The 24973-nt window shown below is 38.5% G+C and overlaps 1 protein-coding gene across 2 annotated transcripts in view; it reads left to right on the forward strand.

Annotated features, from left to right (window-relative positions):
* The window catches only part of LOC143341983 (uncharacterized), a 174801-nt gene that overhangs the window by 92149 nt on the left and 57679 nt on the right, over nucleotides 1-24973 (forward strand). For both annotated transcript variants that reach the window (XM_076765445.1, XM_076765444.1), the window contains exon 5: nucleotides 16155-16233. In XM_076765445.1, the coding sequence (XP_076621560.1) occupies nucleotides 16155-16233 (79 nt within the window). The remainder of the gene's footprint in view (nucleotides 1-16154; nucleotides 16234-24973) is intronic.

Below are 24973 nucleotides of genomic sequence, written 5' to 3' on the forward strand. Positions count from 1 at the left end.
CTCTCGCCACGAGGCACCGTTCCCCTCTTTGCACCCCTGGCGGAGGGCGCGAGACTATTGTGTATGAAATGATTATGGCGGTGCGGTATGAGGTCGCGAGGCCGTGCGCAGCCGTTCGTCACTTAGATTGGCCTGTTGGCAGTTACAAAAGGTGGCAGTCGCGCGTTGAAGCAACGATTATACGCGTACAGAGCTACCATGGTACGAGTGCCCGTGCTTGTCCATTGGCTGATAAGAGATTGCAGCGATCATCGTTGCATCTCAGGAACTCCTGCAATGCTCAGCGTTGCTGGATCCTGCGGGAGAACGATAATTGCCGCGGACGTCCGCAATACCAAATATTCTCTCGTAATTTATGAAGAGCTTAAACGTGAACGATTAACTAAAAGAATATAGTCCAAATCGCGTTAAATAAATCTCAGTTCTCTTTTTTCGTGTATCAACGTATCATGTAATCAGCGTTCTTCTGTAAACCTTAGTGTGTCGCGAATTTGTATTTACCAACCCTTTGTACTATGGATCGTCTCTTTTATGCTTCTCAGAAACCTATTTTACGACTTAAATCACATATCAATATTAGTATTCTATTCTTTACTTTTCTTAAACCTGAGAATGACGATAAATTTCTGTTTCTCGAGGTAATTTAATTCAACTCTGTGACTGTCACGTCGTCCATACATGGGTAACAGAAATGTTCACTATGGAACTAAAACAATTCTCAAGTTAAAGAAAATAAATTTAAATAGGCTTCATAAATTTTACTGAAATTACGAAAGTAAGTGTTACAAGTTTTAAGTTACGTAGTTTAAAATTACGATTTTGGTCTGGCAGTCAACGTGTTAAAATTATTCTTCCCCACAAAGACGATTTCCCCTCTCTTCAGCTACCAAAAATATTTTTCATAATACGTTCAGAATCGTTCGACAGTCTGTTTGGACTGAATTCCCCAAAAGGACCGCTCCTTTAATTAAAATTATTCATGCGCAAGTAATTCTATACAGAGTGCCAGAAAGGTTCTGCAGGCTAAAACGAACGTCGTACGAGGAATGTTTTTTCGTGCACTCTCTAAAGCACTCGCTTTGCGCGTCTTTTTCTTCGCATGGAGGACTGCGGATAGGTCTTCAAACGAAGACAAGGTTACTGGTACGAGTACGCATAGCAAACAAGCGAAAGAGCGATACGCCAAAGATGAACGAAATTTTGAAAGGCGTTAATATTTTTAAAAAGATTTCAAAGGCGTGCGTAATATTTCTCAAACACAGATCGTTCGTTTTCTATATAAAATACGTTCAATCAAAGGCTGTTGCATTTAAAAAGATTTACGTGACACTCAAACGCTGAAAGCAGATAGCTTGAATTAATTGTGCACATTGTTTTGGGAAGCAGCGAGCAGAAGGAACAAGACCATTATCAAGAACTTGCGAAATATCGAATGAAAACGTTTCATAATGCGTACGGTGGCACTTGTACCGTCACAGTGGTACGTATTGTCATTCGGTCGGTGACCAATTTGAAAGAATAAAACGCTCGTTCCCGAAGTGAAAGTTGTAGCATTCAGGGGCGGTCGGTCGGTTTCGGTGAAATACTATTCAGAAAAATATGGCAGTCTATTTGGTCAGATTTGAAAAAGATTTCTCCGCGATAACAGTGAATATCCATTGACCGAGCCCCGGAGGGAGGAAGGAGGGGGGAGGAGTGGGTGGCTTTCACGGGATTAAATACGCTATTTAAAAGCGCAGAAATCCTTTAATTCTTTGCCATGGATACCTGCCGCTTAACGCCCCCTCCTCCTCGACTCGGTTCCAAACGGGTCTCATTTACGGGCGCAACATCAAAGAACCCAATCACGTGTTTTGTTCCGAAAATTTCCGCGGGGCTGCGCAGGTGCTTATAACACTTCCCTCGTTAATTATACGCGAAACTAAAATACATTTCCCCGACATGGCGCAGTCAATGAGCCGGGCGCGCTCAAGGGAGCCCCAGAGCCGCGCGCCCTACACCATGGTCAAATTTACTCCCTTTCAACGTTTCCTACGGCAGACTACGGCTGAATTAGCGAGGTAAACTTTGCCTGTACCGCCGAAGTAGTCGTGCTTTTCCACGTTAGAGCGGTTAAGAGGCTAAGAACCGCCCTTTAGCCGCAGCATTCAGACAACTACGACCTCTCTTCCCTCTCGCAATCTTCTACCCGCGCCCTATCCGACGCCATTCTTCCTTCGTTCTCGCGTTTTTACCTCTGCGCGTTTGCCTCGCCCGTTTGGCTCTCTTATCCCTTCTTACCGGGAACAAATCTACGACTACGCGGGAATAGGCATCCCGGAATTACCCGGCTAATTAAAATCATTCTGAACGGGATCACAGCGCGCGTTGCCTCTTTAAAACCACCGTGGAATGGTTCCTCGTTGAAACGCCGACGCAACGAGCGCGTACAGTAATCCGTGTAAGGTTTCGGGATAAAGTAACCGTGCGACCACCCTCCACGGCGGACGCTAAGAAGTCGTAACGCTTGTCTCTGCGGATACACGGCTTGATTATTCGTAAGTCATGGAGGGATTAATTAAGGGCCGAGGAGGTTTGCGTGTGTACCGTTTGTACGATTACGCGGATTTTTCTGCCGCGAATTTACGGGTTTCGGGCCCACCCGGTAGTTCGTGCTTAAGGGAGGAAACCACTGAAGGCAATTCTCTAGAATTTTTTGGGCGTGACTGTGAAACTTTTTTTGATAAATGTTTAATGTGTTTGAAAGTACATTTCTTGAGCTGCTTCTTGTAAAAATATTAATTATTATAGCAACCCTCAAAAGTCTACTTTGTATCAACAATTTAAAATTACGAATATAATAATTTTACCTGTTTGAAATTTGTTAAATATACGTGTAATTTAAATTCTTTAATTTTAGTTGGAATAATTAATAATTTAAAAATACTCGAACGGATTTTCCAAAGATATAATGTTTCCAATTACGAGACATGAAAATAATTTCCACGAAGTATCAGTGTGCTCTGAGTTCGATGGCTTCGTTTAAAACAGTTTCCTGATCAATTTCTTAGAAAATCCATCCTCGAGAAGAGACTGAATATTTACGCGAACGATTATTATTTTCTGATTTCTCCGAAACGCATGAACGCTCGCTCCGCGTTATAATTTTTCTTCCCCGAATAGTGGCGAGCTCCGTGGCATCTACTTTTGTTACGAAATTTTCATCCTCGGGAGATTGTTCCACGCAATTCTGATAAAACAGCCGGTCCAATCATGGACGTTTCAATCGTCGCACGTACACCCACGGAATCGTTCCATTTTCACTCCCCCCCTCCATATCGTTTAGCAGCAATCGCGATCAGTTTCGTCCACCTGTCTCGCGTGGGGATCGTTTTGTTCGTCGTTCCAGGGAAATTTTATCGATGTGTTTCGCGTTAGGCTATCTTTGTTTAACCAGTCCAGGACGTTTAATAAAGTGGAGGATAGTAACGAGCGAAGGGAAAGGAGATACTTATTTAATAGCCTTTATGGACGGCGCGGGGAAAGCTCAGACACGGGGCGGGGGTGGCAAGCTGGCGAATCCGCGCAAACAGATTGACCGACGAATCCGAGCGAGCACGATGCATATAAAAGGACCCTCTGTGTTCCGTTGGAACAGCCAGAAATGTAGCTGCCGTTCAATACAGTGCGCTTGAAAGCGCCGCTTTCAGTGGCCCTTACCAAGATTTCGCTACCCTTCCCTTTCCAGCCAACCGTCCTCCTTCAACCCCTTTCCCTCGTTTTCTCTCTGTTCTTGTCGAACCGATCGCCGAACGACGCTGAATACGAGAGGGATCGACGAAGGGAACCGGAAATTTGGAAAGAATTAAACTACGTTCCGTGGCGAACACGCGTTACGGTGTTGTCCAAGGGGATAGAAATCGTTCTGTACCGATCTTTACCACGACCAGGGGAGTTTTTGATGTTTCGTGGGGGTTGGATAAATAAAAGGGCGAACGATAATGCTCGTACGGGTGTAAAGGGTGTTACGAGACAAATCGCGAACGATTGACTGTCGAACTCTTATTCGAACGTGATTTTTCAAACATTTGATAGTCCCCCATTAATGCTTCTTTTTAACATAGAAATTTCTGATTTAATGTGACAGAAAAGAGAAAATAATAATACTTTTGTATAATATGTGTTTTTATTGCTCGCGTAATTTTAATGGGGGATACTGGAGGCCAAAATAAGACGAAAATCAAGAATACCAATTTTTTGATGGAGGCTTCGTTAAAAAGCTGTTAACGTTTAAAGTTCCGCCCGTATTGAATTTTTTTCTCGAAAATGCGCAAGATTTCGGGGGTATGTCTATTCACCAAAAATGATTGTAATTGACCCCCACAGCTAACAATATTTTTTTCAGAACGATTTAAAATAATTTCCGAAAAATTTCAGGGAAACATATCAATGGTATGGTCAGACATTACATTTTCAGTAAGGAATTTTTTTCTCGAAAATGGGTAGGATTTCGGGGGTATGTATATTGACCAAAAATGATTGTACTCGACTCTTGCAACCGAAAATAATTTTTTTAGAACGATTTGAAATTTTTGAATTTAATTGTTAATAACTTTTTAACGAAGCCTTCATCAACAAATTAGTATTCTTGATTTTCGTCTTACTTTGGCCTCTGGAATCCCCCATTAAAATTTTTCCCAGGGGTGGCCGAACAGCCTGTATATAGTAAAAACGAAACTTTCATGCTAAGTACGTGAGTAGAATGTTTCATTTTTATTAGAATTGCTTAAAGATTTCTTTATTTGCCAAGTTCCGGAACTTGAGTCTCAAACTGCACGAATTTTGAAGAAACTCTGCAAATTTTGAGCTCACACAAATTCGGGGAACAGCGTCGTAATTATTTCAAACAATGTCGAGGAAAGTTTCAGGCTCGTCGCGTTCTATGTTTTGCAAAATGACGTTGGAACATACAAGCGTGCGCAATCCGTTAATTAAAACGAGTAAAATAAGTGTAATACTAAATTAAATAATCCTGTAAGCACTTTAATTAAACCCATTCGTGTCTATCATATCGATTTAAAAATACATCATCGTTCAAAAGTATTTGATCATGCGTTTGTTAAAAGAACAGTTCATTTTTATTTACTGAAACAACGTATCCTAGTTTCTGTACGTGATTTTGTTATAAATATTTGCTACGTATATTATTAAATCCTTAAAAATAATAAACAAACCAATTTTGCTATTATCACATCAACCGCGTGCTTTCTTTACAGGAGTAAAAACTTTACTCAGTTTTCAAAATTACCATAGTGATTGCAATTACGTACAGTGCGTCTTTTCGGTAGAATAATAAAATAGTCGTGGAACCACCTTCCTTTTTACGTAATCTTATTTTATTTACCACGGAAAAGATTAATTTTATGCATTCCAAAGAAAAACAAGGGTAAACAACGAATTTGTTTCCCTTTTTCGGACGTTTCAAATCCATCTGAAAATTTTTAAACAGATGAAGTTAGAACTAATGATTGGGTAGGGCGTGTAGAATTAAAACAATTTCAGATCTCCACGTAATACAATAAATTTCCACGTTAATTGGTTGACATTCCGTTGCTACTTAAAGGTTCGTATCGTTTCGACTAGCAAACGCAAGGCTCGCGTTTTAAACAGACAACTCTCAACTTCAGAGTGCCAGAATTTCAGCATGTTTGATTTTAATTACCGTTTGGTTAAACGCCTGGCCTGTCGCGGATCTCTGGCTCGTATTAGCAACTCGGAAATTCATGTCGCTCGTCGGTTTATGTGATGATAGTCATTCCTCGACTGTGCACGAAGGCCACCGCTGTTAGCCACAACCGTGCAAACGTCAAAAACGTCGTTTCCGCAACCGGCTACGACTTCCGGGCGAGGTTTCACGCGTTGTCTCTCGCCATTAATCTACAGCGTTCGTCATAGCTAGAAAATGCGTGTGATTCCCAAAGTCTGATAAAGAATTTCGTATTTCAATAGTCCACACCCATAAAAGCATAGTTTGAAGTTGTTTAATTAAACAGTTACTTTGATATTAGTTTAAAAACATTCACTTTTTATCTCATCAGTATTGACTCAATGTATAACAAAAATTTTATTCGGATAGTTATAATAAATAGTTATTTTAAACCATTCCAATTCGTATTTAAACTTTTTCAGTAGAAAACCGTACCATAAGTCAGACATTCGGTCAAAATCGAACCTATTCAGATTTGACGTTTTTTCTTTAGATAATATAAATAATTTTCGCGTGTTACAAGTTATTTACAGTTGAATAAATGTAATTATGTTGACAAATTAATATATATGGGTGAATGTTGGTTTATAAACGTAGTTATAGTATGTTTATCAAAATGTTTCAAATTATGATCTATTTTGTATGAAGTTTTGTACGAGGAATGAATATGATTTTTATTGTATATATCATTCATTTGTTTATCATTTTACGAGACCAGAACTTACTGGACTTTGTGTACATTTAGAATTCACTAACCAAAATAAATTTATAAATATTGCATATAGAATGTCATTAATTTCACTATTTACGAAGAGTTTGTAAATATTCAGAAAAATTATAAATCTATCGAACATTTAAAAGCTGAAGTTGATAAAACTTTCATGAATTTATTAATCGTTCATAAATCAATAAACCATGATAATTTTTTGAAGTTTACATATTCATAAATTTATAAATTTTTCATAAGTAATTTAAGACCTCTGTTGATCGACCTAACAGAGAGGCAGACATAAATTTAAAACCATCAAACGAATCGAGGCTCGAGGGAAAATAACTAATAGCGTATCTTTGATTAAAAATTACTTTCAGTGAAATTACTTTCTGAAAAATCATCTTAGAATTAAAAAAATTCAGTGTTTGAAAAGTATGTGTGAATTATAATGTACAGTAGAGCCTAGTAGAATTTCCGCAGTGGAATGAGACTGTTGCAGACAGACGCGACGTGTTCAGTCACTGTCGTGCCGCGGGAAAACAACGAGAAACGGTGTATTTCTTTTGTTAAACGTTTTCTGTACGCAGTTTCGGGACAATGAACGTATCTAGGTACACACGGAATTCTAGGGAGCATGGCGGAACGCACCTGGAAATAAGGAAGCCGGCCGTATCGTTGAAATACGAGATGTTCCGTGACTTCTTTTGCCCCCGTGAGAAAATAGCCGCGAGTTTTCACCGACAAGACACTACACGCGTTCAGCAGTAAACCCGACTGTTAACGTCCGGTTATCACGAAACGAGGCTTCCGTTCCGCGGGCACAAAACACGGACACGTTCGCGAGCACGCGTTTAGTTCCCGTAAAAGACGAAACAACTTCTAACTACCGTTATAAATAATGAGTCGCAATTAAAGGGCCACGGATAAGGCCCCCCCCCCCCCCCACCTCCCACCTCCCACCTCATCCACGTAGAAGAGTGTAACGAAACGATGGAAATACTGTCGTGTCGCGAACTTATATACCGTTGTGCGTGCTCGATGAGCCGATCGGGGAGGAGACTCGGACTGGTTGGTACGAAACTTTGTTGAAACGCTCGGAACCGAGCGGAATGTTTCTCTGTGCACGTGCATCGGGGAGAATTGTTCTGTGAATTTCGTAAACGAGTTTGTTCCGATGAAAGGGGTTAACTGTGATGAGATTAATACAAAATTAGTGACTATATTAGATCGTCGATGCGAGCATTTATATAGGAAACACCATTCCAGCTACGAAACTCTCGTCGAAAAGTTCGTCAAAGTTGGACTGATTTTTCTGTTTACTGTTCTCGTTGCCGGGCGTTCGTTGATAAGAGTGTTAACAAACAACCTTTGTTTACTTAACATTTTACAATGTTTGAGCAATAAATATTACGGTGAAATATCGCAAATTCCGCTGCCTAGTGTTCTTATAATCTGTTGGATTTTCGTTTTGAAACACGACGTTTGTACACGTACATAATTTCGTGCAAAAATGTTATTTCGCGTCGGAGTAGTTTACGGAAATTTTTAATTTAAATAAATGGGAAATTAACCGAGTTCGAGGCGAAAAGTTTTTCAGACGTTTACTTCATTAATGTATAAAAGATTTTAACGTACTGCTCATAAAAAATAATCTAATAAACATTGACGTGTACTTGCACTTCACGTTCAGTTTTCGTTTATGTTTCCGCGCTTGTAATAGAAACTTTCTGTCCTTTTTTTAGTAGAAACTAAACCGTAATAATTCTGTGTCTCTCACACGATAAGCACATTTAAATTTGCTTAATTAATACACACCGTACAACTTCATTTTAATATATTACACAATTTAATACAAATTATAATTATCGTATTATTTAATATCTAAATTTCACGCGTGATTTAGTCCAACCTATAACCCATTAATATCTTCTGTTCGTATTAAAAATTATCAAACGAGTTACGTTTAAGTTGTGCTGAATAAAGGTGTGCCGCTTATAACGTAAGGCGCTTATGCCAAATGATGTGTAATGCCGAGTAAGACGCTTACGTCAAACTGTAGCGTGATCGTAATTACACTTTTGGCTGTTAGAATGTTTTTATTGGATTTGTAAACGATACACGTTCTATTCGAGAGTGGACAATGAAAAAAGACAAGGTGTCAAACGTTTGTTCGACGACTATCCAAAAGTGTTTCGAGCATGTTTTGTAAGACTCTCACTCCGGATAAAACATAACATTCGAGACGATGGAACGCGGCCAAGAGTACAGTCTCAAACGTAAGCGACGAATATAGCTGTATCATACTCGTTGCGCCAGAATTTCGTTTGTGTTTTCGAAACGTGGCTCCAGCGAAACTCAGTTAGCCTGTAACCGAGCTTTGGCGGTGTCTCGATTTTCAGCGTCGTGCAAGAAACGCGTGCACATCGTGCCACGGTCTGATGTAAGCCAGATCAGTTTCCTCGTTAAATCTTGCACTTGCAGCGTGCATGCTCTTCAACTTTGTCATCCATACAACGTCTGCCTTACGGTCTACATCGAGCTAGAGACATTTCGAAATGGTTATTAATTTTATGGAAGCATAACAAGAAAGAAATCTGCTGAAAGAACACGGGTTGCTAATTGGTTAGACGCTCTTTCGTTCGAATTTACATCCAATGTTTATTCCTCTCCGGGATATTCAGATTTATTTGCAGGTGCGTTCGTTTCAAAAATTCAGTGAAAGGCAAACGAAAATACGCTGGACGAGTAGAAATAAAAATAATATGCACGTTCTCGAGTTAATCGAATGTTTGTCGAATACGATTTGCCTGGCGCTTTTGATTGACTGCTCCTACACGCGCTTATGGTTAAACTGTACTCTATTGCATGTGTACTCGGTCGATTTTCACGGAAACGAAACCTGAAATTAAAATTTTCTTTCTGTTTGCATTCAAAGTTTATATTGCTTACGTATCGAGTCGTTCCTCTCGTTCGGTTAACTAGCTCCATTTAGTGTGAAATAATGTTTAGTACAGTACAGATGGAGGCATCGTTAAAAAGTTATTAACAATTAAATTCAAAAATTTCAAATCGTCCTGGAAAAATTATTTTCAGTTGTGGGAGTCAGTAACAATCATTTTTCGTCATTAGACATACCCCCGAAATCCTACCCAAATTCTAGAAAAAAATTCGAGGTGTGAAATTTTTCGAATGAAAAAAAAAATTTCAAATCATTTTGAAAAAATTATTTTCAGTTGCGGGGGTCAATAACAATCATTTTTCGTCATTAGACATACCCCCGAAATCCTACCCACTTTCGAGAAAAAAATTCCTCACCGAAAATGCCATGTCTGACCATAGCATCGATATGTTCCCCTGAAATATTTCGACGAAAAAAAAATTTTCCCAGATCGTTCTAAAAAAAATATTTTCGGTTGCAGGGGTCAATGACAATCATTTTTCGTCATTAGACATACCCTTGAAATCCTACCTACTTTCGAGAAAAAAATTCGAAAGGAAATATTTCGAAGGAAAAAGAAAATTTCAAATCATTTCGAAAAAATTATTGTCAGTTGCGGGGGTCAATTACAATCATTTTTGGTGATTAGACATACCCCCAAAATCCTGCGCATTTTCGAGAAAAAAATATACACACGTGAATAACTTTTTATTCTTGACTTTCGTTTTATTTTGGCCTGTAGAATCTCCCATTAAAATTTTTCCCAGGAATGGCCGTACACCCTGTATAATCGGTCAAAAATGAATTGGAATTTCCAAAGATCCGAACATGCAGTAATTTCGTACGCGAAATAACAATTTCCCTGTGAAATTCATACGCGTAGATTATTCTTACGTGGAAAAGTTGATTTGTCACGTCGCGTACACGTTGCATGAAACGCCATTTCGTACTACCCGGTAACTGTATTAATTGGCAGCATTCCAATTACCGGATTAACTACTCGAAACAACTCAGCAATTTGCGGTGCAATTTTATCCACCATATCGGTCGGAGAGCCGTCAGTTATTTTCACCTCGAATTCTCATTCTCGTCACGTACCGGACAGCATGACGAACGTTGCGATTTGTCGCATTACATTGTTCGTTTTATCGCGCACCATGAATAGCAGAAGAATCGCGGCACGGACGCGAGAAACCATAAAACCGCGGGAAATAATATTTTTCAAAATAAACGAGAAACAGTTAAACGCCGACTCGTTCGTTGAATCTTGATTCTCGGTTTGCAAATTAAATATCTCCTTTCGCGTACTATTTCCGCGTATAGAGAGACTTTCGTTTCGTTAAAACGAAACTAGAACGTTTAATCGGTTCGAACGTATCCAGAAATAATATAATTCAGTCGAACGTCGAATATTTGAATAATACGATATGTGTGTCGAAAACTTGAATTATACATACGTCGCTTGATGTGTTTAATATTTGCTATTTATTGGATTGTTCCGGAGATCGATAATTCTGTAAACTCGCACGGTCGTCGTAGTTCGTGTATTTATTCGACTGTACGCGTGGAACTAAAAGTTGCGCTAGTTATCGAATAAGCAAACAATTTCTCGCGAACGCTTATTTGCTTCGGTAAAACTTATTTCACGATAAAAATCCAACGCGTATCCAACTCGTGGCAACCGTTGCATCACCCCTACGATTACATCAGACACATTCATTCCCGGTTAGAGCGACGCTCAGCTCAAACCGCCGCTTTGAATCGCTTTCCAGAAGTATTAATTAGCGAAATTCTAATTAACGTATTAACACCGCGAGACAACTTACCAACATCGTATCGCATTATACCCGTCGCATAGGCGACAAGGCCGCTAGTTACGTCTGCTGCGCATGTCTCTCTCTCTCTCTCCGTCTCTCTCTAAATTCAATCCACCTGTTCCTTGCTACGGGATCAAGCACCGCATCAGTTTCGTTACGAAATTTTGTCGAAAGGTTACTGGCGTCCCGACGCAGCTGCTCGCGCGCCCTAATTGACCAAATTAACGAATTAACCGGTCGACGGAGTTTAAAGGTCGTTGCACGCATAGCGACGCGGCAAACGAAAGTCAAAGTATCGAATGACATTCGATATCGAAAGGGACGAATGCACAATCGTCGAGGCATCGTTGCTTGCTCGTTGCACGCCCGCAGCGTCTGAAAATAAACCCGAGATTCGGAAAGAAAATTGGTAGGCGCGCCATTTTGTCTCGCAGGCACGTAACTCATAAATAAGTTACTCTTGTAAGTCAGGCGTACACAGACGCCACCATAAGTCGAGGTCAACGGTACCCGGTGTTCCCTTAAGGGATTACACCTGTGCGACCGACCTAAAAAAACAGCACGAACTTTGGGAATTTTTCGCGATAAAACTGCCGGATACGATTTTATTTATTTCGGGAATATTTAAAATGATTTAAATTTCCCTTGCTTTCGTGCTCGAAAATTCATCAATTACTTCATAAAAATTGATTGCTCCGATCAAACCGCATTTTATCTGTAAAGCAGCCAATCCGTTCAAACGATTTTATTTAATCGAAAAACGTAAATAGTTTTTAATTATTTTCAGCTCGCTGAAACTCCTCTTTTCGAAGCGATACGAATGTTTCGAAATGCTTCGCGTGAATCAGATAACGCAATGAGATGTAACTGTGAATTAAAAATGAAATGAAAAAAAGGGAAACATAATTCCAGTTAAGTTTAAGGATCCACAGGACTCCAGTCAACGACCTCATAGTTTTATCGTTGAGATTTCTTCTTTAATATTTCCAATTTCAACGTTCAACGATCCAAAGATTCTCGAGAGTCGGGAGTGTCAGAAAATGCGTTAAAAAATCGATTTTCTCGATTGAAAGATTGTCAGAAAATGTGAAAGGTTTAAACGTGTCGACGTGTCGACGGGGCCAGGGTCACTTTGTTGTTTCTGGTCGAGGGTCGCGTCTCCCAGTGTCACGGGACGAACGTCAGCGACAATGCTCGTTTTATTAGAAAGTTCGGGAGGTAGAGAAGCGGCTGATCATTATGCAGCTCGTGTTGTCATATTCCATTACCGTGGCTGCCGGTTACAGATGCGGCTGCCGCGGTTAGTTCGAAGAACAATTCACAATGCGATACAGGAGCCCGGCATCACCCTTCGACCGAGCTTGCAGATGACATCGATACTCGACTTCCTCCGCTGTGGCGTTTGCAGCCTCCGTTCGTCTCGCGCACGATTCAGCATCTGGCAAACTTTCCCGGTTTCGACGACTGCGAACGGATGACACCTAACACGACCAATAGAACGTGCGTCGTCGCTAGAACCGCCGTGGCATTTGATACTGTTCGTTTGCTATGAGAGTCACTCGACTCGAAACGCGTGCAACAATTTTCCTTTTTTCTTCTCTGCCATATCTTTAACAGCGCTTCGACACTTTCCCCCCTTTCTGTCGCGCCTTTGGACCATAGTAACTTAGGTACGCTCTGTTAGATCGGATAAAAAGTATTTTTAAAAACGAGTTTTTTAAATAGCTTATACAGAATGTTCGGCCACCCCTAGGAAAGATTTTAGTAGGGGATTCTAGAGGCCAAAATAAGACGAAAATCAAGAATACTAATTTGTTGATGGAGATTTCGTTAAAAAGTTATTAACGTTTAAAGTTTCGCCAGTACTGAATTTTTTTCTAGGAAATGACTAGGATTTCGAGGGTATGACTCTTCACCAAAAATGATTGTAATTAACCCCTGTAGCCAACAATATTTTTTTTAGAACGGTTTGAAAAAATTTCTGAAAAATTTCAAGGAAACATATCAATGGTATGGTGAGACATGACATTTTCGGTAAGGAATTTTTTTCTCGAAAGTGCGTAGGATTTCGGGGGTATGTGTGATGACCAAAAATGATTGTAATCGACTCTTGCAACCGAAAATAATTTTTTTAGAACGATTTGAAAAAATTTTTTTCCGTCGAAAAATTTAGGCACCTATCCCCTGTCGATTTTTCTTAAAAATTTGTTTTTGATTTTTAGTAATTTTGTTTGACGCTCTACAGAAAAGTTGTCTAATACTTTTTTGTAGGTACCCATGAGCTCTACTTCAGAAAAAAGTTTCATTGAAATATATTCACAATTGTGTATAAACTGTCGATGAAGTCAGGGTACGAAATAATAAACTTTGATACATTTAACGAACTAATCAGAAATTTGTCAAATCAAATATGCGGTATACAGAAGCGATACAATTGCCTGACTCGTCCCTTTTTCTAACATAAACGCAGAAAAAACACAAATATCTTGAAATAACGTTATATAAAAAAGAAAGAAGAAATGAATATTTTTTCGAATATCTCGAGTGTATGAAGGAAGTGATTTAAAAAAAATCGGTGTGTTTAATAATTTCGCTTGCTCGACGGCCGTACAGTTTTATGAGGAGATACAGTTACTGGCGGTCAGACGGCCGTTTTATGACGCTGCGAACGAAGCGACCGAAATAATTTCATTCGATGAAACGAGCATTCGTTCGGTGAAGTTGAAACAGGGACTGGTGAATGGCACTTTTATGCATATCGCAGATTGCGGCGGTCGAGAAAAGTCAACTCTTGGCGAAATCTGGCGTTCGCGAGGGACGCTGGTCGTGGAAATGGGATACAGCCGGATATTTAACCCGGGATTATGGCGGCTCGTTTGGTAAAACATTCGCGAAAGTTAAGCGCTTTTCTCGGGCCGCCGACGCCGGGTCTGTTTTAGGTAGAGCCGGGGTCGCAGAGATAATTCTTATCTGGGACTGTCTAGGCTGTTTAAACGCAGTTAAGGGAGTCAGTTCTGATTTCTCGAACCTCGACACGTGCTGCCAGCCAACTTCACCGTAACGTGAAAATTCTCACCGCTGGGAATCGAACGGCGCTCGATCGAGACCCATATATTTTTGGTGGATTCAGGAACTCCCAGGAACCCTTAATAACAATAAAATGCACGAATAGTATAGCATAAAATCGTAGATTAATCAGATCGATGAGATTGAACGTAATTTTAAAAACGAATTAGCTCTTGGAGCTCGTATTTTTAATTTACATTATTCTGTACGTAACGTCTATCAATTTGTATTAATGAATTCGTCAACATTTTGTACCGTCTACCAGCGTATATTCGAACTTAATTCTAAACAGTGTATTGCATTTGCAATGGTCTGGCATTGTATACGGATGGTCAACACCAGCATAAGTGGGTACGTGGTACATATTAGAGAGATTAGTTTACGTTCACAGAGAAAACAGAAATTATTCAAACATCAACATTCCGTGAATCGTTGTCGCAAACAACCGTAGTTTTACTTAAAGAAAATCCATGCGTGAAACACAGTGGTTCGTTCGAAGATTAGAATAACATTTTTATAACTATCTCACATAAAAATTTCATAGAAAATTTTTGTAATATTTCTGCTTTGACGTTCCAAATCCAAAACTTATTATTTAAATTTTTCTTAAACACTATCGTGCCTCTAGAATAATTTGGAAACGTATTCGTTAAATAAATAAATTGGAATTGTTTGAAATAATTTAAAACAAGAATAGATGAATCGAGAAGAAGTTAATGCACAATAGAGCAAATAATAATGAGAGATGCGATTCTATAAGTCAATTTGTACGTAAATAATTTCCTCGGCGGATCTTCGAGTTATCTGTTTAGTTAGGTTACACAAAGGATAGGTCTTGCAGTGGCTACGCGCCCACTAGAATCAGCTGGCTCGGTACCACGTCTAAGATTATGTTTGTACTCGCTGTCAGCGGTGAATCATCATTTTCGGCGATACAGTACAAACTAGGACTAGTAATATTTATGGTAAGGGTTGTAGATGAATGTTAAATCGTTTTAATACGTAAAACTTCATAAAAAATTTGAGATTCTTCCCTATATACTGGTTATTAACATAATTATTCTTGCAATTGTTTCTCTCCAAAAAATATTGCTTCTCGTGCAATGTCCTAATTATCAAACGTGCCGTGTCCTGATTATTATATTCGGCAACTCTCAACATTTTTGCACATTTAGATTCAAATTCGACAATCATTTGAAAATCCCATTAACGTGTAAATCGAGAAGCTGTTGAAATTCATAGATTACGGGACGGGACGATATTTCACGTAATAGGCAACGAAATTAATAGCTAAGCTTCTTCCTGTTCGATATCTCGACACGATAAAAGTGTATCCTGGAATGAATTCCGTGGAGCTGCATTCAGAGCGACGCGGAAATGCCTCTTCCATTCCCCTCGTCTGGGACTCGAAGAAAGGATATTTCGCTGACACAACGGCTCAACTATTCTGATCACTCGAACGCATCCATTATCCACCTTAGTGCTATCTACAGCGATACAGAAACGCGCCGCAAAGGGACGAAATTAATAACTGTTTACAGACACGTTTAGCCCCCTCGTAACGATACACTTTATTAATTTGCGCCCGCTATTAGGAACAAGACAGATTTCCACTTTATCGCGATTTCGCGTTACATGCAGGACAAGGGCTTTCGTTTTTATGATGGATGATCCTGTTTCTACCTTTAACATTTTCTGGGAACCACGATACTTCTCATAATATGTAGCTTGAGATCTCAACGATGCAAATGCATTTACATTTTAACCAAATTCATTTCTCGATACTTCTATTATAACAATCGATCGAATTCTCAAAATTATTCGCAAGAAAAAATTTATGATTATATTCTGACGCTCGATTTTTTATATTTTTAGACGTCAACATGGTGGCTGAGCCCAAACCTCATCAAACGGGACGTAAACGGCAGAACGTTACCAAAACTGGCAACGACTGGTGAGTTCATTCACAATTAATACAACTGAATCGTTTAATAGCGCTCAATTAAAAAAAACACGAGGAACATTCATTATTTTTATAATTTCTTGATGACTTATAAAATTCTTATAAAATAGATGTATTCTATTTCAGTTTACTCGTCAAATTCCTTGCAACACTCTTCTTTTTACAATTTTGTAACGAAATTTTTCGCGTCCTTTCATTTCCACGCACGTTTTATATTCTCGCACGAGAGAATTCTATGGCCAAAATTCCGATTTAAATATTAAATATTAAGCACCCGAAAAATAGTAATTAAAATCAAGAATACCGATTTTTTGATGGAGGCTTCGTTAAAAAGTTATTGACGTTTAAAGTTCCGCCAGTTCCGAATTTTTTTCTCGAAAATGCGCAGAATTTCGGGGGTATGTCTATTCACCAAAAATGATTGTAATCGACCCCTTCAACAGAAAATAATTTTTTTAGTACGATTTAAAATTTTTCAATTTTGTCGAAAATTTCACTCCTTCTCGAATTTTTTTCTCGAAAATGATTAGAATTTCGAGGGTATGTCTAAGGACCAAAAATGATTGTAATTGACCCCTTCAACAGAAAATAATTTTTTTAGTACGATTTAAAATTTTTCAATTTTGTCGAAAATTTCACTCCTCGAATTTTTTTCTCGAAAATGGTTAGAATTTCGAGGGTATGTCTAAGAACCAAAAATGATTGTAATTGACCCCTTCAATAGAAAATAATTTTTTTAGAACGATTTAAAATTTTTCAATTTTGTCGAAAAATTTCACCCCTCGAATTTTTTTCTCGAAAATGGTTAGAATTTAGAGGGTATGTCTAAGGACCAAAAATGGTTGTAATTGACCCCTTCAATAGAAAATAATTTTTTCAGAACGATTTGAAATATTTTTTTTTCATTGGAAAATTTTACACCTTCTCGAATTTTTTTCTCGAAAGTGGGTAGGATTTCGGGGGTATGTCTATTCACCAAAAATGATTGTAATTAAACCTCGCAACCGAAAATAATTTTTCCAGAACGATTTGAAAGTTTTGAATTTAATTGTTAATAACTTTTTAACGAAGCCTCCATCGACAAATTGGCATTCTTGATTTTCGTCTTATTTTGGCCTCTAGAATCCGGCAGTAAAATTTTTCCTAGGGGTAGCCGGACACCCTGTATAAGCAAAATTCTATTTTACTCACTATCGAAGTCGATTGTGTTGACAATCGGTTTAATCGATGAAAAAAATGGCGTTTTTCTCCTGAAATTTTTATTATCGCGTGGGACTTGGCACCTGGCCCGAACCTTACGGATCGCATCTTCAGACGGGAAAGTTCGTCGCAAGTTGCGTGTAAATCTAAAGCTCGTAGACGGAGATGTCGCGTTTTATTCGACGGACCGCCGTTTTATCCCGTCTACGTAACCGGCTGAACGGGGAATCGCCTTAAGAACAGCGCCAAACAAATGCTAAACTCAATATAACTGGCTCCGGCGTTGAGCTTCTCGACAGCCGACGTGCTGAAAACGTGTTTTACGCGACGTACGTGACCATGAAATTGCCAGGCCCTCCGGAGAACGACAGGGCTCTCGGGCCAGAGACGAAACAACGATAATCGCGTGATAATCCACCCTCGTGCGCGATTGTTTAGCATTCGTGATGATTTAGCTGATGTAAACTCGAGCCAGAAACGAAGGGTTCGTCGAAATTAAAAATTAGAAACGAGAGAGATCGAGAGGAAAAGTGCAATTATTATTCTTTCAATATTTATCGTATGGTTTCAATTTAGTTACTCGTTGTGAAAGATGAGTTATTATATTTGTTTGCACATAAAATTTTTGCTCCTGATGGTAGTTAAAACCGCTGGTTCGTTGCTCGAAGGCTATCGCTGTTAGGTGGCAGAATTCCGGCAGGTTTCTGTAGGGAAAACCGAGACATTTCGTATCGCGTCATCTGGTTTCACGATCTGTCGTCCGAAGAAAACAAGGCAACTAACTCTGACAACTGTTAAAGTCCACAAGTAAAGCGGACCGAAACAACGATTGTTTAGAGGAACAGCGTTTCGGTGGCTGGGCGAGACACGATGCCTTCCCAGCGGCGAGATAGTCGCTAATATAAAACTGCAGTAAAGCGCGATTGTTAAAAATTTAACGATTCCACGTTTTTCGCTGAAATATTTTCGGGTGGGAAATGAATTTTCCAGCAGCTCGCGGTGCTTGAAATTGCGACGGCGCATGTATGGCAGTAAAATGCGATCTTTTGACGACTTGTCGTTAGTTTAATTTTCCATCAATCTCAAAGAACATTATTTCTCTAAAATCGATAAAAAATTGACGTTGATTCATTGAAAAAATGTAAATCGATTTTATGGGGTAAACATTTTCTTTTTCATTGGACGTTACGTAGAATATTTTTTATTACAGTTACAATATAGAAAAACTGTTTTAGTTTCCTATTAAATGCGCTATATTTATAAAAATAATTATTTAATGAATTTTATTCACCTTCCAATTTTATTATATTAATGGGGTTTTAAAGTTTTCAATCTATGTAATATTCGACCGTACGTAGCGGGCAATATTAAAATCCGTGTATACGAGAATGCATAAAAAATGGTGATGGTCCGGCGCAGGGGAAAGCAGGAAATTATCGACATTTTAAATATTTCGCGAGCTCCGCGAAATTTTCAATTCCGAGGGGTTCCTGATTCCAAGTTCCGCGACGCATTAACGTGGATAGGAAAACTGAATAATTATAGGTCCCATTGGAATCAATACAATCTGTCTAAATAATACAAACACTTACACATTCGATTCATTTAGGACAATTAAAGGTTTCTATCCTTCGACAACGTTTAAATTAGATTAAGAATTTTTTACCATTCCAAGATTTTCAAATTGCAGTATATCCATAATAATTTTACTATTCGTCGAGAATATTTATTAAATTTATTAGCATTGGAATCAATACAGTCTGTCTAAATAATACAAACACTTACACATTCGATTCATTTACGACAATTGAAGGTTTCTATCCTTCGACAACGTTTAAATTAGATTGAGAATTTTTGAGCATTCTAAGATTTTCAAATGACAGTATGATCATATTAATTTTACTATTCGTCAAAGTATTATAATTCGTAGCTTTCGGGAGTATTTATTAAATTTGTCAGCATCAATAATAATCTCCAATTACGGTGAGCAGTGTTTATTTTAGTTTCGAATAGAGATATCGACAAATTGAAATGTTTGTTTTATTCTTTTTGGCGGAACGTGGGCCAAATGGTAGTAAATAAATCTCGCGAATAGAATAATAGGGAGCAGAAACGAAATCTCGTTCATTCGCCGTTCCCTCCAGCGATGAAAATAATTGCTTGTTCACGCAGTAGCTGTCCTCTTCATCAGACGCACGTGCCCATTGTCCGTCAGACGTATTCACGAAATTGTCGGCTTTATAACGTCACGTCATTTAGCGTCGAGGCATCTTGGGACAGGGCGAAGTTGTCTGGCTAACACACAGCGCTTGAACCATTCTGTCCGTCACGTTACAGAAAGATGGCCGCGAAATTTTTAAAAGACACGTGGAAAACGACGATAATCTTTGGTTTCGAAAAAGCGCGCTATTAACGTGAGAACTTAATCGCCTTTCCCATCTGATCCGTACTTTTGTTAAATAGATGGACCGTAGATTCACGAGATGCTCCAGATCTATTTTAGAATTCTTAAAAATGATCATTTCTAATAAACATAGGCCTACAAAACTATTTAACCTCTAAATAGTTCTGTTTTATAATATTTTTTTGTACGTGTATTACGGAATCATTAATTTGGAGATTATTGAATTAGAAAATTGACAAACAGTGATTGTTTTTGTTAAGTTTGTGAATATTATATTTGAAAATTATAATTTTTGTAAGCTCCCTTAAGTGTCATTGAAAGCTTAGAAATTATTTACGTTTCCGGTATTCACCTTTCCTACCGTATTTTGGCTAAACTGGTCTTACGTTTTAGATTTCTGTTTCCGGTTCTAATTAATATCGCCGTACGCGAGAGAATATTTTGCACTTGAACGGGGTTTTTTACATATGCAGAGCAACTGAATTAAAACGATTTCGCGAACCAGTCGAGAATTTTAAACGAAGAGCACGCCGTTAATGTAGGAATAAGTAATTAGACACGTACAAACTTAACTAGACTTTTAACAAGTTCCTTTTAATTCTTTCTTTCAAAGTGAGTTCGCCAGAAGTGACCTTACATTTCTTTCCTCATAACTGCGATCACTTTAAGAAGACGAGTAACAAAAATGAGGGAAGAAATTGATTACTTCATAAATCATAATATAATTCAAACAGTACTATAATAATTGTCATAACATTTAATATAAACTGTTTACATTGCATGGCTGAAGTTAAACTTTTAACGCATATATTCAAACTTGTTTTTAGAGTATCGCGTTTGTCAACAGAAATATATTTAACATTTCTATAAGTGTGACAAAGTGATAGTGATGGATTAATGTCCATGAACAACGCAATAGATAAAAATAGATGCTCGGACGTTTTGAAGAACAGTTTAGTAAAAAGTGCCACCAGCAGGGGGATTGTGGAAAGCTTTAAATTCTACCAGGGCAACGATCCACGCCATAAACAACGTACTGGGCAGAAATTATTGCGGTACTGGTGCACAAATATTCTACAGAGACTCTGCCATCATCAGACCTAAATCCCATCAAAAATCTATGGCACGAATCGAACCGTAGAATTCGTAAAACACCATCAATTCGATAGCAGAACTGTAAACATATGTCTCAATGAACAAATGATCACTTAATAACGTTGAACGGTTTAATACGTAAATATTACAAAAATATCAAATCTCAATAAAGGATATTTAAGACTCGTGCTTTGTTCGAATATTTTCGTAAAATGAAAATTGCTTGGAAGATTTAAAGATCATTTGTAAAGTCCTTAAATAAAACTAATTAATTCTGTTTGCAACCAACAAACAATATACGTCTACTATAATTTAGTAGATCTGCTCTAATTTCGTGTAATTCAAGTGAAGAATTTATCGAATTACTGTCCTCCAAGTAAACGAATAATAAAATCCACTCGTCTGAACGAGAACTCGAGTTTCTTCAATGGAAGGTTGCAATTAGTAGGAATAATCGGTGAATTTGTACTACGTATATGCTTCTGCCCGATTATATAAACTGCTTATCCCCCGTCGAATTCGTATAAATGGAGTTCCACTGCATGACGTATGCGTACCTGAGGGCTCCTTTAATCCCTACTCTTGCTCTTTTCGAGTGGTAATACGGTAAAATCTTGTTAATTGTCTGTTAAGGACGCCTAGTCGACGCACACATTACTCGCGTTAATGCACCCTGCGCGTCTTCTTGTTATCCTCGTCTACCTCCAAAGCCCCTGGCACATTTATCAATATTCTATTCTAATAACAAGAACAGTAGCTTACAGTAGCCTTATGGTCCACAGATAGTTGCTTGAAAATACTTTATAATTTGGAGTCTTTTCAAAATTCATTTAAATAGAAACGTACTCGATTTCCATGCATAGAAATTACTTTTCTAATAGTTTACAACATACATAATTTTCTTTGTTTCACTGACTTGAAATCTTGAATCAAGTATTGTAAGTTCACGACAGCAAAAAATTATTTAAAGAGAATACTTGGCAAAAGGTTAAGAACTGCCAGTCTACAGAATAGATCAGCGAAATATTCGAGTGATATTCGCGTGGCCAAAGGTCCGAATAATACTCGGAACAATTCGACCAGACCGAGGTTCTAGAATTCGAAGGAAATCTTCGTCCCTGGTCGATCGAGTTCCGTTGGAAGAACGAGGAAACGATTTCCGATCTCGTTGGAACGCGAGCCGACCGAAATTTCCTGAGTGTCTCTCCACGGACAGCCGGGAACCTATCTGGAAACGTCGAGGCAGGTAACAGTGGGAGTCGCGTCGCGCGGCGGGATACCGCGGATGGTCCAGCAGTTTCCGCGGACGTGAAAAGAGGCCGTGACAAGAGCGAGAACGAGACAAAGCTTGGAAAATATAATTCGCGCCGGCTGATGCATTATCCGCGAGACGTCTGCAACAGATAGTGTCGTGGGAAAACGTCGATAGCCCTTCTCGCGAACGAAGTCTCTGCCTCCCTCTCTTCCGTTATCTTCTCTTCCCTTTCTTCTCCTTTTCTCCTCGAGACTTCTGCCTAGAAGCGCAAGTTCACGACGATTTTCGCCCGTCGAGGCGTTTCTGTCTCCTCGAGGCCGTCGCCTGCGTTTTTTGATGATTCGCGACGCAATTTTCCGTCATCCATCGCGGTGAAAAGTGACTGTAATAGTTTCCACGTGGAACAATGCCCCGGGTAGTTGGTACGCTTCGAGGTAAATGCACGCGTTGGCTGCCGTTTCCCGTCGACAGAAAGGCAACGATTTCTGTTCGACTCTTTCTCTACCTTCGATCGTTCGTTGATTCGGGAAATAATGCGATTGGAAATATCCGAGGACACTCGCTGTAGTGAAATTTGCCGCGCAAGCAGCGTCCGAGATCGGTGGATATCGATGGGAGTATCTGAAAGGATCCTCTAACGAAGTCTGAAATTGATCGAACGTCGTTTCGTCGGCTTTGATGAACTTGGTATTTCTATTTCCACCTTTAGACGACGTTATACGATCCTACGTGCAACGATAAATAAATTTAAATGTTTCCGTACGATTCCCGTAAAAAATAACAGAATTCAGACTATCATTTGCAACGAGAAGATCGTATGAATTGATGGTGGGATCTAAAAAAATAAGTCCAAAAGGTGGAGTGACATTTTTTCACACGAAGCTTCGTTTTCGAGTGAATCTATTTTAGACAAAATGTCATAAACGATATCTATGGCACTGGTAATAGTCACGAATACGCGCACACTCGAGGAATCTTCAACATCGATTTGTCCAGAAATAAAGCTTCGTACGAAAATGTGTCACTTTATTGTTCGCGTTCAACCTTTCCACATTGTGTCGTCAGTTCGGAGAGGCACTGTATAAATATTGAAGTAAATGACGTGAATAACAACGGAACGTTTCATTGCTTAATATATCACACCTTTTCAATCGATTCGCCGATACGAAAATACATTAACCTACTTATTATATAAATTTCGAATAAATTGATCTACGTGGCGATTACCCGTAAAATAAATTAACCAGAACGAGTAATCTCGGAAAGTAATTCTTTCCCCTTTCTCGTTGATATATTAGGAAAAGGAAATTAGTGAAACGAGAATCTTCTGTTAGCGAATGAATCATTTATTCGTGCGACATACAAGGATTTCGTTTCGAATATTGTCTCGTTAACATACACCTTTAACATTATCTAACTCTATAGAAAATAATCACAGGGCGATAAGTTTGTTGAACTGTCGGACTATTCGAGTTTGTTGTTCCAAGAAATGATACGATGACGGGAGAATGCACTGGGAAAAATTACTTACCAAGCACAATATTTTCAGGTAGTATTTATTGTGCAATTAAGATCTCGTGTAGACGAAACTGTAACTCATTCATTAAATGACGGAAGGTTCGTAGGGCGAGAAGTCTTTCTTTCACGAACGCTTTGTTCTCACGATATCAAATCATTTTTTCTTTACGCATTGCTGGTCCCAGGAAAATTATATGCTCGTGACGTGATTGTTCAGATTTCTAACAAATATCATCGTTGAAATTCGATTGCTCTTTCTTATTACATTTCTCGTTGTTACTCAGTCTTCAATATACTCACAATGTAAAAGTTATTGCAGTTGAAACATCGAAATATATAGAACAAGGTTAATGTATTTTTCGGCGAAAAAAAATTTTGTCAAATCGTCCTAAAAAAAATATTTTCTATTGAAGGGGTCAATTTCAATCATTTTTGGTCATTAGATATACCCTCGAAATCCTACGCAGTTTCGAGAAAAAAATTCCTTACCGAAAATGTCATGTCTGACCATACCATTGATATGTTTCCCTGAAATTTTCACCGAAAAAAATTTTTTCCAGATCGTTCTAAAAAAAATATTTTCGGTTGCAGGAGTCGATTTGGATCATTTTTGGTCATTACGCATACCCTCGAAATCCTAACCACTTTCGAGAAAAAAAATTCGAAGAGTGAAATTTTTCGACAAAATTAAAAAATTTCAAATCGTTCTAAAAAAAATATTTTCGGTTGCAGGGGTCGATTTCAATCATTTTTCGTCATTAGACATACCCTCGAAATCCTAACCACTTTCGAGAAAAAAAATTCGAGGAGTGAAATTTATCGACAAAATTAAAAAATTACAAATCGTTCTAAAAAAAATATTTTCGGTTGCAGGGGTCAATTTCAATCACTTTTGGTCATCACGCATACCCTCGAAATCCTAACCATTTTCGAGAAAAAAATTCCTTACCGAAAATGTCATGTCTGACCATACCATTGATATGTTCCCCTGAAATTTTTCGGCAAAAAAAATTTTTTTTTAGATCGTTCTAAAAAAAATATTTTCGGTTGCAGGAGTCGATTTCGATCATTTTTGGTCATTACGCATACCCTCGAAATCCTACGCACTTTCGAGGAAAAAATTCTTTACCGAAAATCTAACATACCAGAAATGTTTCTCTGTTTCACGCGTATGTTTGAAATATCATAACTCCTGAACGGATCAGAGGATTCTAATGTTTCACAATGCAAACTACGCGTATTTTAGTGAAGAATATATA

The sequence above is a fragment of the Colletes latitarsis genome, chromosome 5 (assembly GCF_051014445.1).
Source record: "Colletes latitarsis isolate SP2378_abdomen chromosome 5, iyColLati1, whole genome shotgun sequence".
In the NCBI taxonomy this organism is placed as follows: domain Eukaryota; kingdom Metazoa; phylum Arthropoda; class Insecta; order Hymenoptera; family Colletidae; genus Colletes; species Colletes latitarsis.